Here is a 16,540-nt window from a genome sequence, read left to right as displayed (position 1 = left end):
TGTTTCGATGATTCGAATTTCGGTAATACGAATATTTTTCGTGACCCCGTGAGATTCGTATCATCGAGATTCCACTGTAACTATATTTCAAGTACAGTTTAAGTACCAATGTGTCGCAGTGTATGTGATAGTACTATAGTCGAACCCCGCTACAACGAACACTGCTTCAGCGAAATTTCCACTACAACGAAAAAGTTACGATTCCCCATCAGCAGTCCATAGGAGTCGATACATAAATATTGTCGCTACAACGAACATTTTTTTTTCGATCGTCTACTTCAACGAAATTTTACGATGAAATTCCAGGCTCAGATACTTATTGCTATGTATTAAACCATATCCTTAACAATTCGATGCATTTTCACAGCCTTAAAATGCGTCAAAAAGTCTAAAACACTTGTTGGCACCACCAGAAACCGCCGCTGTTCAGCAAGCATGGGCGCCGCCGTTGCTCGATAGTCATGGCAATGAGACTGCCCTGCTTTTGTTTTGCCACTGGCTTGCTTTTGAGCCGCAGACGGTCTGAAGCTGAAGCTCAGTCGCTCAGTTTATGGTGTCCTTCTCGCAGCTGCTGAGTGCAACAGCGGGGCGATGCCTTTTCTGATTCCTATACTTATCATTATCTTCGCACTTGGCCAGTGTGATAACTATTCAGTGGCTGTTCCTCCGCATTATCAATAAAATCACCTAGTTGCGAGTGATGATTGATAAGAATGGCATAGAATAATGCAAAAGTCACCGCTCCACGATACTCTGCCTCCATGTCGGCGTTGTCGGACACTTTTGATGGCGGACAGCAGCTGGTGTTAACGTGCTAATGCAACTGTTTGGCTCGTTCATGAAAGTGGTTGTAGGCGTTGTTTCAGCGTGCTTTTCACCATGGTCTCGCTATGCATTGGTGAGAATCACGACGCGACGCTGCTGGAAAAGAATAGGAAGCAGCAGACATTTTTTGAATTTTGAGAATAAAAGTTTCTTTGTTTAGCTAGCTCAGATCAGCGATATTTTTTTCGATCTCACTACAACGAAATTTTTTCAGCGTCCTGTCATTTTCATTATAGCGGGGTTCTACTGCATTTCTATAGGGCCAGATAAACAGAACTAAGCCTCCTAGCATGATCGATAAACTACAGTGCCGTAGTTGTACACCTACCAACAGCGCGCAAGTGCATGGGCTAGAGCCTGTGGTGTTTTTTTGTTTTTTTACAGCCAAGTCGCTATAGAGCGCTGCGTTCACACAGAATTTAATAGTCCTCATGTTTGGGTGGATGCCAAGAGCATTTTGCGATATGTTTGACACAGAAAGCGGCACCCATTCTGAAATTATTCTGCTGAATGTGGAGGGCCTGACGACAATAAAGAGCACTCTGGAAAGTCACTCGCCGATCTTATTACAATGCATTAGCAGCCAAGCAGGATCAAATGCTTTTGTACGTCATTTCAGGCATACGTAGAAACAGTTACATTCGCGCTGACACGACCGAACAAACCACACTTTAAGAATGTGCATGACCTACGCGCACATAGAAACGCGACGTGGCTAGCAGACGACCCAAGGAGCAATCCACACTTCACCGTTTTGGCCAGTTGTCGCCAGGCGATGACTCTGCTTGGTCTCCCGGCGAATAGACTACTTTCTGGAGCTACACAGTGGCATTTGAAAACTCCGGCACACAAGGCCTACATTAATAAACATGATAAGAAGATAGGTTAATTTCCAAAAAACTATGCTTACCTCTTAAATATTATTTTATCCACCTAATTCATACCAGAGCTATCGCAGGGCTTTATTTTTTATCAATCAGCAGCTACAAATACTGTCATCGAAGGCCTTCATAATAAGTCTATGAGACTGTCTCCACTTTAATTAGAAAAGCTTGTGTGGGGGCTAGTTGGAACATACTGCAGGAAAAGGCTGCGCTGCAAAGTTAACGACGAAAAACTGGATTGACACAGGGAAAACGCATCTAACAACTGAAGTTTATTGAAACAAATAGCCAAAAAAAGGGGGGTGGAGTAACATACAAGGGAAGTTTGGCGCACACCTTCGATAGCACTTACAGATAGACAAGTGGCATGTTTACAGATCATGACAAATAAGATAAGCAAAAAATAGGAGTTTGATAAAAGCATGTGCATTACGACATAGATAGCATAGCAGTAGGATCATGCGTGGTTTGCTTCCAGTAGCCACTCTACCCTCTTTTTTTTTTTGGCTATTTCTTTCAATTACCTTCAGTTGTTCGATGCACTTTCACTGTGTCAGTCCCGTTTTTTGTCCTCAACTTTGCAGCACTGCCTTTTTCTCCACTTTAACTACACCTGTGCACAATGAAAGCCTTATATATATAGACTTACATCAGGGTCACTTCAACAGAACAGCAACTGCGTGGCTGTCCCAGAACCAGGTTCCCTGCTTGGGCCCGCAGGGCTGCAGCTATAAACTGGCCTGTCTTCTTCAGCAGGGCAGGCTGGTGAACAGCTGCTTGTCCTCGAGGCCAAACATGGCCCCTGCTCTTTTTCAGCCTGCAGGTTTGGGGTGACTCGCAGGTCCGGTGACTCGCGGTGTGGGTCGCAGGTCTGTTGAGGTCCACGCGCGTCTGCCGATGTTGGCAGCGTTGCTGAAACAATTTGTTTCAGCATGGCAGGCCGGTCTATTGCGCCCATTTTTTTGGCCGCACCACGCTTCTCCTCCTCCGCTTCCCCGCGACTTCGGCAAGATGTGCAATATGTCAGTTCTTTGACAAGTGCTTCCGCACTTTTCAAATAGCCATCAAGTTCTGGATAAAGCAAAAAAGGCCACTGTCAGCATACACATGTAAATGTAAGTGCCAGTGAAAAAAAATGTCAAGCTGACAATTTCAGCTAAATACTTATTGTTAAATGAAACGCTGGTGCCGAACAAAATACAAAGATGATTCTTGCCAACTAGACTAAAAAGGCAACTCGGCCAGTAATCAGTGTCTATACTAGCAGTGCATTAAGTACAGGCTGCTTCAATTGCTGCCCTTGGTCAACAAGCAAACACAGTACAGCCCTGATTATGAATGTGAGGTGACAATGCAAAACCATTCTATAATTCAGATGTATAATCAATGCATTAAGAACATTGGAACTGACATTTAGCTGTGGCCAAAAAATGGGTACAAGCTGCCTGAATAAGCCTGACCTTTGAGATCCTCAACCCTAACAATTATTATTATCACTAAGCCCTGCATGACCCTGCCCAAGTCCAAGGAAGGTAGAATTGACTATTATTTTTCAAATCTGAGCTAAGAATTTAGTTCAGGGAGGTGTGAGCGAATCTTAATTCTCGACATTAAATGGACACTAAAGTCAACTATTAAATCGACGTTGGTTGTTGAAATGGTGGCCAAGAAACCTCGTAGTGTTACTTTTGTGCCGAGAAAGGGCCTATTTTGAAATAGAATCACGTTTTAGTGGTCCGCATCGGGTTAGCGCCCTTTAAACCACCCGCCTCAAGAAGTGCACCAACCGGTCCGTCTCACGTTGCCGTGCACAACGTTGCCCGGCTTTACTGCGCTAATAGCAGCAGACCGAAAGCAGTGGGAGCCACAGCAGAAAAAACGGCCGTTGATCAATTTCCCTTCATTAGCTCCGAGATTGCAGACGCTTTTGTTTCAACTGCGCCCCGCTAGATGGCACAACCTGTCTCGTGTACCCACGCGAAAATTGAATTTTTTAAACACTCGCGCAATTCAATATAGTAACGTCCTGCGGTTCCCTTTTCCATGAATCAAACATAAATGAGCAAGCAGCCTTTTATTGAGTCTCTTGATGCACGGAAAGTTCTTTATTTAGTGCAGTTAGATCGATCACTGGTGAATAACTGTTGGCGGTCCGTCTGATGTCATCGGGATCATTTTTAAACGCCTGTGTTCTTGTGCATTTACCTTAATTTTGTTTATAAGTAAGGCACTGCTGTTGATAATATTGTCGTTTTAGGTAATGTTATACATTGAGCTTTCACTCTAACGTAAATTGTTATTTGAGTCTGTGTCTTTGAAAAAAGAAAAAAAATCAAATCTTTTCGATGCAGAGAATAGTCTGTGCAGTGTCGCAAGTCTGCTCGGCCTTCTCACGGCAGAAAAGATGGCGCAATACATGGAGGCAGAAACTCGACCAGTTCTGAAAACTAATCAACAGGTGAGGGTGTTTCGGTGAGCCACACTGTTAGGGTATGGTATTCCTGGGACCGTCGTTCGGGAGAAGTCTTTGAAAGAAGAAACTTCGCACTTGCAGCCCGTTGCATGCAGGACTGCTCTAATCCGTTCGGTGAGGGGCACACCCGTCCAAAGTATCAGAAGGTCCTAAGTCACTTCATGCGTGTGCCGAGAACGCACAGAAGGATAGGTGAGGAAGTGCAAAACATTTTTTTAATAAATCTTTTTTAGTTAAGCTGACTAAATATTAGGGGTGCGCACATTATGTGAATAATTATGGTGTGCTGTCATTTTTCTACTTAGTTCGAACGTTGGGCTGGGACAACGCTAAGGGTGCCATGCATACCAGGGTAGTTCAGGTTGCAGGATAATGATAAAATAACATTGCTTTCCCAGTGTTTAATTGTAATGGCAGCTAGATCAAAGCAGCCACTGAACTCCTACCCTGGCATAGAACAATACCTGCATATCTGCAATTGAAAAACAACAAACACCACTTGAACAAGGCAGCAAGTGGAAGTTCTATCTTTCAAGAAATCAAGCTCTCCCACTTGAAGATGTTGCTATCAAGCAGCAGAAGCAATGCTGCAATATTTTCCAAGCCGTACATTTTCTATGTCATTACTATGAAAACTTATAACTACACGCACCAATACTGCCAGTGCCCCCAAGCAGATAAATTTGTTGAAGGAAGCAGGCCCACAACCAGAGCCTTATCTCCATATTCACAAGCCTAACTTAACCTTATCCTTATGACTTGAGTCAAGCTTAGCCATAAGTCCGCACTTAGCGCGTTTCAAGAACCTACCTTGTACTTATCGCGGAATTTTCCTCGAACCTAAGTAAAGTTCAGTTAAGGTAGCCTATGGCCTACCTTAAAGCTTTCTGAAACAACATGGGGGGGGGGGGGGGAACGACAACTTGCGTATCTTCTTTATTATGTGGTCTGCAATTAGTAAATATCGAACGGCGCAGCGTACGCGTACACGTCACTGAAACGGCGAGTCCTGACCGATGGGTGGGACCTGCTTGAGACCTATGACAAATAAGACATTTTGTGCCGCCCCTGCTTTACAAAAAGTGCCGTGAAGAATCTGCTCGCTATGCTGTTTCTGCGGAAAAATATCCATGGTCGTGAGTTCAATGTGCAATGTCTCATGCAGCTGCTCATCGCATCGCGCTTTTATGGATTTGGCACGTTCCAACTTGGAAGTAACGACCTAGTCGATATCTCGTAGCCGACCATGTCACAAGTATTCAGCCGAGCGGATACCTGCTATGGTCGAAAACACTTCTTATCGTACTGGTAAAACTTCTCAAAGTGGTGCAAATACTTTTCTAGTTGTTTGTTTGGTCATTCACATAATTACAGTGTGTGGTTTGTTGAATTCTATTGTGAGCTGCTTCTACGTTTTTCCTTTTATCTGAAGGCACACGGCATCCGTCTTGGTACTTGTTCACAAGATCTGTCAGGACGTAGCTACTTTGTCGGTGAAGTTCACTTCAGTGCACCGTTCCACAATCCGTGCAACTTCGTAAAAAAAAAGCTGTTATGCTACTCAAATTATGAAATAAATGAAGTGAAATATAAAAAAATTTGAAAGAAAACAGCAAGCACTGCAGTGAGCCCGATAACACAACCGAATACAACGTAAACATACAAGACGTCGAAATAACAGCAACAAAAAAACTGTGTGGACTAGAGTAGCAGCAAAGTGGCCAGACCAAAAATATGTATTTCACCGAAAACTGCAGGCACCTAAACAAACACTTCTGCTGTTTGCATTTGGCTGCTTCTGTTCTTATTGTTGTTTGATTCTTGCAGTAAGGCTAATTTATTACTGATTTAGGTAATGATTTGGTAGCAAACAATCACCTACCCTCATGCCCAGACCTATACTTAACGAGTTAAGGACGCCTTTGATAAGGTGCCCTTATGACAGGATAAGGAAGGTTCCTGAAATGCACCTTGTAGTTTTCTTACACTTACACTTTCCTCGTCCTTTCGTAAGTGTCCTTACCGCCACAACTTAAGATCGGTCCATGAATACGGCGGTTAGGGGCCCAAGCAGCGCCACCCCGTATTTGAATGGTAGGGAGTGTTTTACAAAGAATAAAATTGAAATTAGGTGTTTGTAAACAAGTGCCCCCCCCCCCCCCCCATTCTCGAAAAATGATATTGCTGGCTACGGGCTTGAAAGGGGGTATGTCATGCCGCGTCCAAGTCTACTCCACAGATTTAGGTGGAGCAACTTTTCCTGCTTCACAGAGCGACACCAACTCTCTCTCATGGTGACAATTGATTCCCACCTTTATAATTGTAACTATAAATTGTTATTTATATTGTAATTGCAATAAACTTGCTCCCACTCTGCCATTGGAAATTAACGTCAAGTAAAACAAGCAGCATGAGAAATCGAAGAGGGCCATACCATTGCAGGCCAGCAGTGATTTCAACTTTAGATCTAAATAAACAAGTGTGTGAGTGAAACACTTCTGATGCAACAGGCATCATCACTGCAAAGAATTTATATTTCGTCCTGTCCTTAGTATGGGACAAGCAGAAGGTCAAAGAATGTCCGAAAAATTTTTGAAGGATCTTCTAGTATGCCTCAACAAACCAATACAGTGTTTCTTTTTCTGATTAAACTATATTACAGCCTAGTTTTTAAACTAATGAGAATATTTAACCTCTAGTAAGTAGCTGCAAACTATGGAGCCTAGCCCCATTGTTCCCATACCAAAAATATAGCTGTGAGTAAGTGCCGAGCTTTATGACACATCTACAAAACCATAGAACACCGCTCACTATAACAAGCGCCCCATTACAATACACTTGATTTCCCCTACGCATGTCGCAAGGCTTCACGACTGGAAAAAATTGTGCTACGATTGCTGCGGAAACAAAATATCAACGTGCGGCTCAAAAAGCATCGCTATGCATGCCATCAGACAGCCATCACAGGCAACCTTTCTATGCACTGCAGAGAATGCGGGTGCAGCCCACTGTTTGAAAAAACTACAATTCTGGCCAAATAAAAAAATAAGACAACACGCCAAATTTGGGATACATATCAGACAAAAAAAGCGCATGCATCAGTTCCAGCTCCATTGTACCAACCCCCATTGAAATCTAATTCATGATTGATTGATTGATGATTGATATATGGGGTTTAACGTCCCGAAACCACCATATGACCATGAGAGACGCCGTAGTAGAGGACTCTGGAAATTTCAATCACCTGGGGTTCTTTAACGTTCGGTCAAATCTGAGCACACGGGAAAACGAATGAATCAGAAGCCATAAATAGCATTTTAATCAGCATACTTGGATAAGAACTTTGAATCAGCACCACATCTGGCAATTGTAATCACCCCAGGTGTTGCACCTGAAAACCGTGGAGCAAGACCGCAGATTCCCACTCTCTTCGTAAACTGATTTTTCTCTTTCCAGGAAGCCTTCATTCTTCCAAGTTTGTTCAATAAACTTCAGTTGACAGTTTGCGCTTGTACTGTCCACTTCTTTTTTTGTCTCCTCCCTAACTTTGTTTTCTGCAGCAATTGTATCGCAATTTTTTCCAGAAACCAAGTAGCCCAACACCTCACTTTGTTAACGTAAGGCTTCACATATTTCTACACAAAAAGCCCAATCAAAAGCGTTTATTTTGTATCCTTACAGTAACTCGACTGAAATCTTGCTGAGAAATGGTGTCATTTTGCTAAGAAACTAAGAGAGCACTATCTGAAGCAAAAGGACAGCACTGTTTACATGCCCTCTCATGCACCACTGTGTCTCTAGTGGTAAGTAATGACTGTGTAGAATATGAAATTGAGGCAGCAGTTTCTTTTTAGAAAGTCATTGAACAACTGCTATCGGAAAAAAGTCCCTCTGGGCAAAGCACCGCCATCAGTGCCACAAGAAACAGTAAAGCTGCTACCATTACCTACTTTGCACTGGGAAATGGTCACACATTTGGTAGTGCCTTTGTCATGTTTTTTTAAAATAACAATTCCAACGTTAGTCTTGTGGTTTGTGGGAAATGACTCGATATTTAGGTGTTTATAATAGCCATAATGGAAAGCAATAATGCACACCACCAAACAAAGCAGCAAACAGTTGTTGAACTTCTGCAATGTTACACTGAACACAATATATTAGTACTGCTGACTCTACAGACAACATTGAATGTATTACACATATTCAGTACAAAATAAGCTGTTGCAACTGAACCACATTGTGAACTTCCTTCCACTACTGCAATAAAAAAGTTCAGCACCTTTGAAATAAAGCAATGTTTCAAGATTTTTTGGGCTCATCTTACTGCAGCTGAAAATTACAAAAGAATGACTCGTAGCTATAGCTAGAATTCTTTTTAACGACCTCACATATAATGTGCTAAATAAGACGCTGTTTTAGGCAAGCTAATTTTAAGTAATTGACACTCACGGCGTGAAATGGGCAAAGAGAAAAAGGTAGGGGCACAGGACACAAGTGCTTGTGTGCTATGCCCCAACATTGTGCCTACACTAGGTTTTTGCAGCAGATGTGAAGAACCGACCACAAACTTTTACGGAACCTATTTTGTTCAGTGCAACCTAACGATTACAGATCAGAGTGCCTTATCAAAAAATTGCACAGTGGAAAATACCGTGATTCGTTTATAATAAATTTTCTAATCTGCAGATTTCGTTGCACAACTGTAAGATTTGGTTGAGGTCCTCATATGTACGTCTTCATGATGTCTTAATTTATTCAACGAGCCCAAGGGGTAGTTCGTGACTCTTAAAGATATGATCCTGCTCAAATCACAAAGATAATCGTAAGACCTGTCACCAATTTACGGTAGACTCCCAGTGAAGCGAAATCTGTTAAATGGAACTGCTGCTTACATAGAACAACTGCATCCAGCACAATTGGTTTCATACTTAGATTCTCCACCCTTGTTTATCTCCCAATCAAAGAAACTCCCGTTAAATTGAACACATTAATTGGTCACTTGAGGTTCCGTTTACTGTAGTTCTACTTTTATTTCCACCAGAGTCTAATGACATGCTCTGGCCAGTTGTCAGTCTCCTGAAGTAATTAAGCTTGTGTAAGTGACAAAAAAGCCTGTATAATGCTTACGTTTGTATTTCTTCTCGAGCTCCTCTCGAAGCTTTCTATTTTCCTTCCGCAAAGACGCATTTTCTTTGTGAAGGCTGCTCACGTCGGTGTTTTGTATTTTTTGAAGCAGCTCCAAATCTTGGCTTGCTTCTTTTTCTGTCTTTCTATAGAAACAAAATGATAGCAAACACTTAAGCTGTGATGTCATTTGTTTATAGTGAAGTCATTATTTATATAGTTCCTCAAGCACAGGCTAATATATTAGCATGTCTAGGTAATCAGTGAACTTCTTATTTGGAGCAATTTTTGAAATGGCAAATTTTTTTAGAGATTTTAAGAGAAGGTAATATGATATTTAGGTTTTCACAAAAAGCTAGATAAACATTTACATCTACTATAGATATCATGTACGAAATGCTCTCGGTATTATTTCTCTAAACTTCGAAAAAAGAACATTCATACAGGTGTACACTGTGAAATTAGTTCTTTAGTAATTAAGCTTCAACACACGCACAGTAAAGAAAATCCTCATAATGATAATAGTTTCGGAATTAACATTTTTAAAACAGTATGTGGTTATCACCTTAAAGGGGTTCTGCACAAACCTAGTCTTAACGTTAATATTTCGCATCAATCCTGCAGAATTGGCAGACAACCGCTGTGAAATGCAACAACGCCTCAATGCTAACAAAATGCACAAAACTAAATGGGAAAGCCGAGCTGTGTGTATGCGACTGATAATAAGGTGACCAGCTCCTCCAATAGCTTTCCGAAAAAAAAAAAGAGAGAATGGCTGTAAAACCGATAGCTGGGCGAGTTGGTATGCATGCACACTATAACTTTTTTAGCATGCACAAAATAGAGAACAACAAAGAGAGAGACGAGCGCTAACCCTCAACTAATTTATGATTTACAGTTCTCGAACAAGTATGACAATGTTTCTTTTGCTAGTGAGTTGCGTGCTCTTTTAGTTGTGTATTGATGCAGCGGCCAGTCTGTTCTATTTACACATTTTCACAGGATAGCGGTATCAGATATACCACACCTTCTCGGCACTTCATGAACTTTAATTCTTATTTTGTGTCTTTGTGTAAGGTTGTTGGCAAAAAATTAAAAACGGGAAAAAACGTAGCTATCCCCTGAAAGAAGAATCAAAGTTCATGAAATGCCGCGAAGGGGTGGTATATCTGATACCACTAACCTGTGGAAATGTATAAATAGGACAGACTGGCCGCTGCATCAATACACGAATAAAAGAGCACACTAACTCACTAGCAAAGAAAACATTGTCATACTTGTCAGAGCATTGTAAATCATGCCATTGCATTCATGTGTTTCACGATACAGACATAGTGTTCACACATGGAGATAAACTAACACATGAACTTACGGGAGCCTTCCATAAACAGATGTACAAACAAATGTATCAGTAAACCTTCAGTGGCTCTAACAGATAGGGAGTACAGTTTTTTAAATTCTGCTTAGCCCTCTCTTTTTATGTTTGCCTGTCACATGACTTGCACATGCACTATGCTGGTTCCCAAGTACTAATATGTTTTGTTCTTTTTAAAAATAAATTAGTAGAGAGTTAGCGCTCGTCTCTCTCTTTGTTGTTTTGTATTTTGTGTGTGCCAAAAAATTTATAATGTGGAGAGAAGGGCTGCTTTCACAATATTGACTAGTACGCTTACAACTAGTTGTCAGCCCAGACGGCACGTCACTCACTCCTTGCAACACTCGAGAACAAAAGCCATCGAATGCTCCGCGGAAGCCTGAAACTACAAAAGCTCATTCTTTCTAGTGCTCTTGCATGACCAATTGTACGATCATAGAACAAAACTTTTGAAAAAAAAAAAAAAGATGAACAGAAAGAAACATGGCTGTGGAGGTTGTTTATTTGCACTGTGACACACTATATTTACAACATGCAAGGTTTAGACGCTTGAAATTGGGTCGCCAATGTAGAAGGCTGCTGAAACCTGAAACTCAAGCTCACCATAACAAGTCAACTTGGAGAAAGACACCCGTGCGAACACTCGCTTTCCACAAGTATCACTGCGCATTGCAAAAGCGTGCCGTGAAAAAATTAAAGCATGTAAAATAAAGCTGCATACACGCGTCCTGCTGCCACTCATCGCTGCAACTGCCGCCCCTCAGTAGCTAGCATATGAAACAGGCTTCAGGGACCAACATAAAACGATGTGCCTTGCCTGTGCTCAATTACGCTGCTGGTCATTTTAGCTCTGCTTTCAATAAGCATTGTTTTCTTACTTTTTAATAAAGATTATTCTATAATGTTCACTAGCATAGTTTCCTCACACAATAGTATTATGACCTTGAGATGGCATAATATATAGGATTTAATATTGTGAGGGAAAAGAGGATGACTGTAAAAGAAAAGGTAAGAGGTTAGTGGGCATTACATATCAGCATTAGAATTCAATGAACCAAAGAAACAAGCAGGATTTCGAAGAGACAACTCAACAATCGACTACATTCATACTATCTACCAGGTAATAGAAAAATGCTCAGAATACAACCAACCACTACACATGGCCTTCATTTATTAAGAGAAAGCGTTTGATTCAGTAGAAATATCGGCAGTCATGCAGACACCGCGGAATCAGGGCGTCGATGAAGCATATATAAACATCCCAGAAGAAATATACAGGGGATCAACTGCCATCACAGTGCTCTATGAAGAAAGCAACAGAGTACCAATCAAGAAGGGTGTAAGACAGGGGGATACAATCTCGCTAATGCTATTTACCATGTGCTTATAGGAGGTTTTCAGAGGCCTAGAGTGGGAAGAGTTAGGGATAAGAGTTAATGGAGAGTACCTAAATAACATGTGCTTTGCCGATGACATTGCATTGCTGAGTAACTCAGGGGACGAATTGCAGCTCACGAATACCGATTTAGACAAGGAGAGCAGAAAGGTAGGTCTTGAAATTAATCCTCAGAAAACGAAAGTAACATACAACAACCTCGCAAGAAAATAGAACTTCGAGATAGGTAATAGTGCATTTGAAGTTCTAAAAGACTACGTCTACTTAGGACAGATAATAACCGCGAAGCCGAACTACGAGATTAAAGTAACTAAAAAAATAAGAATGGGGTGGAGCACATTTGGCAAGCACTCTCAAATCATGACACGTAGATGCCACTATCCCTCTAGAGGAAGGTATATAACAGCTGCGTCTTGCCGGTACTTAGCTGTGGAGCAGAAACATGAAGACAGGTTCAGCTTAAATTGAGGACGACGGAGCGAGCGATGGAAAGGAAAATGATAGGTGTAACCTTTAGAGACAAGAAGAGAGCAGAGTGGATCAGGGAACAAACCAGCGTTAAGGATATCATAGTTGAAATAAAGAAGAGAATATCGACATTGGCTGGGCATGTAGCGCGTAGGCAAAATAACTGCTGGTAAATAAGGGTAACTGCCTGGGTTCCAAGAGAAGGCAAGCAGGTTAGACAGAAAGTTAGGTGGGCAGATGAGATTAAGAACTTTGCAGGTATCAAGTGGCAGCAGCAAGCACAGGACCGAGTTGACTGGCGGGAAATGAAAGAGGCCTTTGTCCTGCAGCGGACGTAGTCAGGCTGATGATGATGAATAGCAGCATCTTTAGGTACACTTCAAGGTATAAGAATGCACAGTGCATTTGAGTGACAGGCTTTTAATTATTGTATTATTTATTTTGCTATATAAACGAAAGGCATAGCTGTTGCAAGACACAATACCAACAATACTTAAGCATCAACAGACAAAGAAGTGGTCCCTTCTGTTTGCTTACAGAGTGCTTGCATGACACTGCTTGATAATAAAGTGTTACAATAAACTTAAGCGAAGTAAAAGAGCAGCAAATTGGCAGGCAGTGCTCCAGTGGAGTAATTCTAAAATATACGCACCATCAGCAATGATCACAAAAAGTCAGAGAGTGGGCTAGTGCCCCGAGAACAGCGTACATGATGGTTCCCACAGAATGTGTCAGCCGATACCATCCAACTTGATAACTTACTTGAAGTCTAATTTGAAGAAGTTAAGAAATGAAACAAATTTATATTTATTCTTGTTGTAGTTTCAGTAGAATGGGAGTGAAGTGTGAGCCTGGGTTTTGTGCAAAACAATTTGTGGAAGCTGGTAATGACTGTACAATAGATAGAAAACAACTTACACTTTTTTTAGGGTCTGCCATGGCCTGTCTGTTATATTCTGCAATGGCTTTATCCATTTGCTTAATTAGCTCGGGACGGTCCTCTGAAATAGGTATTAGAAGTATGAATTTCATGGGAAACAATCCTACTGAGAGCTCTATCACCAAACATGCATCATGGCAATAAAGCTACTGAGTTTGACTGCACTTTCGCCAAACTAGTGTCTAACCTGCAGTGTTTAGTAAATAGAATAAATGCGGCAAGGTAAAAAGAGAGGCATATTATTTTACCACGTTCACATGTATACCTTTTGCAACTCAATCTCCAGCTCAGTAGGTACAAGCATCCCTAATACTTTTTGACAAATGCACACAACACCTACACGTATAACATATTACTAGCAACGAATACACATGCCAACATTTTTTTTTCTGACAGCAGAGCTGTTAGAAAGAGAGGTTGAGCCAGCCGTCATTTCTGAAAACTCATCAGGTATGAACCACTGAAAACAAGCCTGTGCCAAGCAGCTTCTAGCACGGCATGACCGCTATGCTGCGTATATGTCTACATCGGCTAGATGGGGTGTGCTTCAATGACCAACACAGAGAACATCAAAGAATTCTGAATAACGAGAGAAGTCACCTCATTGACCACTGCATTGCGTGTTCACAATGTGAACTATGATTCTAACTTCAAAATATCCTAGGCAGAAGTGGACAAAAAAGACTCACGAAATATTAGAAGCACTTTTTATTAGGAAAGCAAGTGAGTAGTACGTAGGCAACATTTCTATTGTGCCGTGCATTGCTGCAATTCAATTCCTTTTGTGCCTTGTTTTTTTAATCTAAATTGTTTATCGTGACGATGTGCCTGCGCAGCTTGTTGGATGTATAAAGGTGTGAATCTGCCTTATATAAAATCAGTAGTCAGTGTGTGCCTGTGCTTATTTGTTTATGACTGCATACTCTGTTTAGTTGCGCTATTCAGGATGGTCTTTATGTCAAAACACCGAGCCTTCTAACAGTAGACTTTTTTATAGCAAAGCATAGCCATGCGTATTACAATATAGAAATGGGGTGGGAAAGGAGTAAGGAGTAATGTAATGGTGAGGAGAAAAGAAGGAAGGGGAGAGGGTACAGCATGATATAGCCTTGTATAGAGAAGTTTAGCAAAAGGGTAGAAAAGGGAAGCAAGGATGAGGAGTACTGATGTAGAAGCGAGAGTGTAAACCATACCATAACCATATACAGTGTAGCATAACCAGGTGTGGTTAATCAAAGTGAGGGTGAACAGGAATGAAGAAAGAAAAAAAGGAGAGAGTGCAAGATATACAGAAATAAAAAAAATTATGAAAGAAAAAAGACGACGTTGAAAGAGATGAAGAAAACAGAATAAGATGATGAAAGAACTCAATCTGCGATTGCAGGGTGGTGGCACTTGCTCCGTTGTTTATGCAGATTTCACAAGTGGGAACTGGCACTAATATTTTTTAGATAGCAAAAAAGAAAAGATTGCAGGTGGTAAACCAACCCTTATATGAACACTAATTCGATCGCTGCACTATTTGAAAGCAATTAAGTATTAAATTATATAAACATTAGACATATTGGATGCCTGTTGGACAAAGGAGCAAAGCACATGCCATATGAAGGCAACGCAGCCTGTAGTATTGAACATCATTCAAGGCCCGACTCATTGTGGGCAAGAAAGAGCAACGGCACAAGTCGATAGGCCAGTCTGGCTTAGCAACCTGCGGCAGATACCCATTGTACACCTCGCAGTTACCCATTGAGGACCTCGCAATAAAAAACGTACTTCAGAGCTACGCAACATGTCATGTGCCATACCTGGATTGCGTACACACCAAATTAACAAAATTATCGACGATAGAACTCCCGTCAGCCATGTGAGAAAAAATAAAGAGAGCGAAAGTGAGCGCTCTTGCACGTGCTTCGCACTCTCCGCCACAAGCTAAAAACAATTGATTCTAGCATACAATACATTGCGCAAGATAGCGCCAGATTTTCATGCTAACACCTACATTCCCCATGAGTACTTGAGAGCTGGCATTAAAGGAGGCACGCATTCCATGACTTGCTTGCTCCAAGTTTTTGTTATGTTATGAATTCGTGACGTAAGGCAGTAAAGGGTTACTCACGTTTCAGCTGATGATGTCAACAACAGTGTCTATTGAAAAAAAAAATCTTAGGTTAATAACAAAATAAACATGCATTATACCAACTCCAATCTGCTTTCAGGTATATTGAAATGTGGAAGCAAGCACAATGTGGTGCCATTAGCTTGGCTTTGTATCTCTCACAACATTGCAACATATATCACAGCAACTCCAGCCATTGCTCTCACATTGAAGATGTACAATTATGAAGTGAATTTCACTGAAGTGAACCTCAAGAACCACATGGTATATGTTACATGTGACGTACAAAATATGTCTGAACCATAGATGCTATTACAAATGTTACATTTGTAGTGTAATAAGCAAAATTTTTGTCAAAAGTACGTATTTCTAAGTTTTAAGTTCTAGCAAAGGATGACAGATGCCATTAAGATGAATGGGATTTGATTAGTCTGTGAGACGCGGCACAAATTACCATAAATCATAAGGCCTTACAATGTTAACGCTATTTTCAGCGCCCGCGGTGTACGTCTTGGTATGGCAAAAGGTAGCCCCTAACAGCTATGAGCTTACGTAAATTCACATTCCTCAGTTGACAGGACAGTATCAGTGTGAAAACGGGCATGTTTGGTCACGATCAGGGCCAATCAAGACCATATTTCTCGCTCACGATTAACAAAGGTCACTGCTACACTGTGCAGATCAATCCAGATCAGTTTCGATGCAGAAGTCAGGCAGATCGCGATGTACATGTGTTGATCATTTTCTCCCATTCGGGCTTGATAGCAATAAAAATTGCTGATGGGACACCTTAGTTACACTGAAAAGTAAAGCATGAAGGCCTGACGCAATGCAAAAATCGTAGCAACAGGAAATACCACCAGGACCAACGTAGTGCGCGGCCGACATTGTAATAATGCCACCAGTTATACCGGGGTCACACGGTCACTTTTGGTCCCG

At 41.3% G+C, this 16,540-nt stretch overlaps 1 protein-coding gene across 5 annotated transcripts in view; it reads right to left on the bottom strand.

Moving 5' to 3' along the window:
• Nucleotides 1-16,540, bottom strand: part of LOC119161800 (uncharacterized) — a 104,781-nt gene that overhangs the window by 4,199 nt on the left and 84,042 nt on the right. For 2 of the 5 annotated variants that reach the window (XM_075880125.1, XM_075880123.1), the window contains 4 exons: nt 15,602-15,630; nt 13,464-13,546; nt 9,310-9,452; nt 2,359-2,780 (listed from right to left, as the gene is read on the bottom strand). Coding sequence is in view for 4 of the 5 variants with exons in the window: in XM_075880123.1 (XP_075736238.1) it covers nt 13,525-13,546; nt 15,602-15,630 (51 nt within the window). In the remaining variant the exon portion in view is untranslated. The remainder of the gene's footprint in view (nt 1-2,358; nt 2,781-9,309; nt 9,453-13,463; nt 13,547-15,601; nt 15,631-16,540) is intronic. The other 3 variants (XM_075880124.1, XM_075880127.1, XM_075880128.1) reach the window with 3 other exon arrangements.

The sequence above is a fragment of the Rhipicephalus microplus genome, chromosome X (genome assembly GCF_043290135.1).
Source record: "Rhipicephalus microplus isolate Deutch F79 chromosome X, USDA_Rmic, whole genome shotgun sequence".
NCBI classification, from domain to species: Eukaryota; Metazoa; Arthropoda; class Arachnida; order Ixodida; family Ixodidae; genus Rhipicephalus; species Rhipicephalus microplus.
The sequence above is the reverse complement of the archived record's forward strand: the minus strand, read 5'-3'. Positions and strand labels throughout refer to the sequence as shown.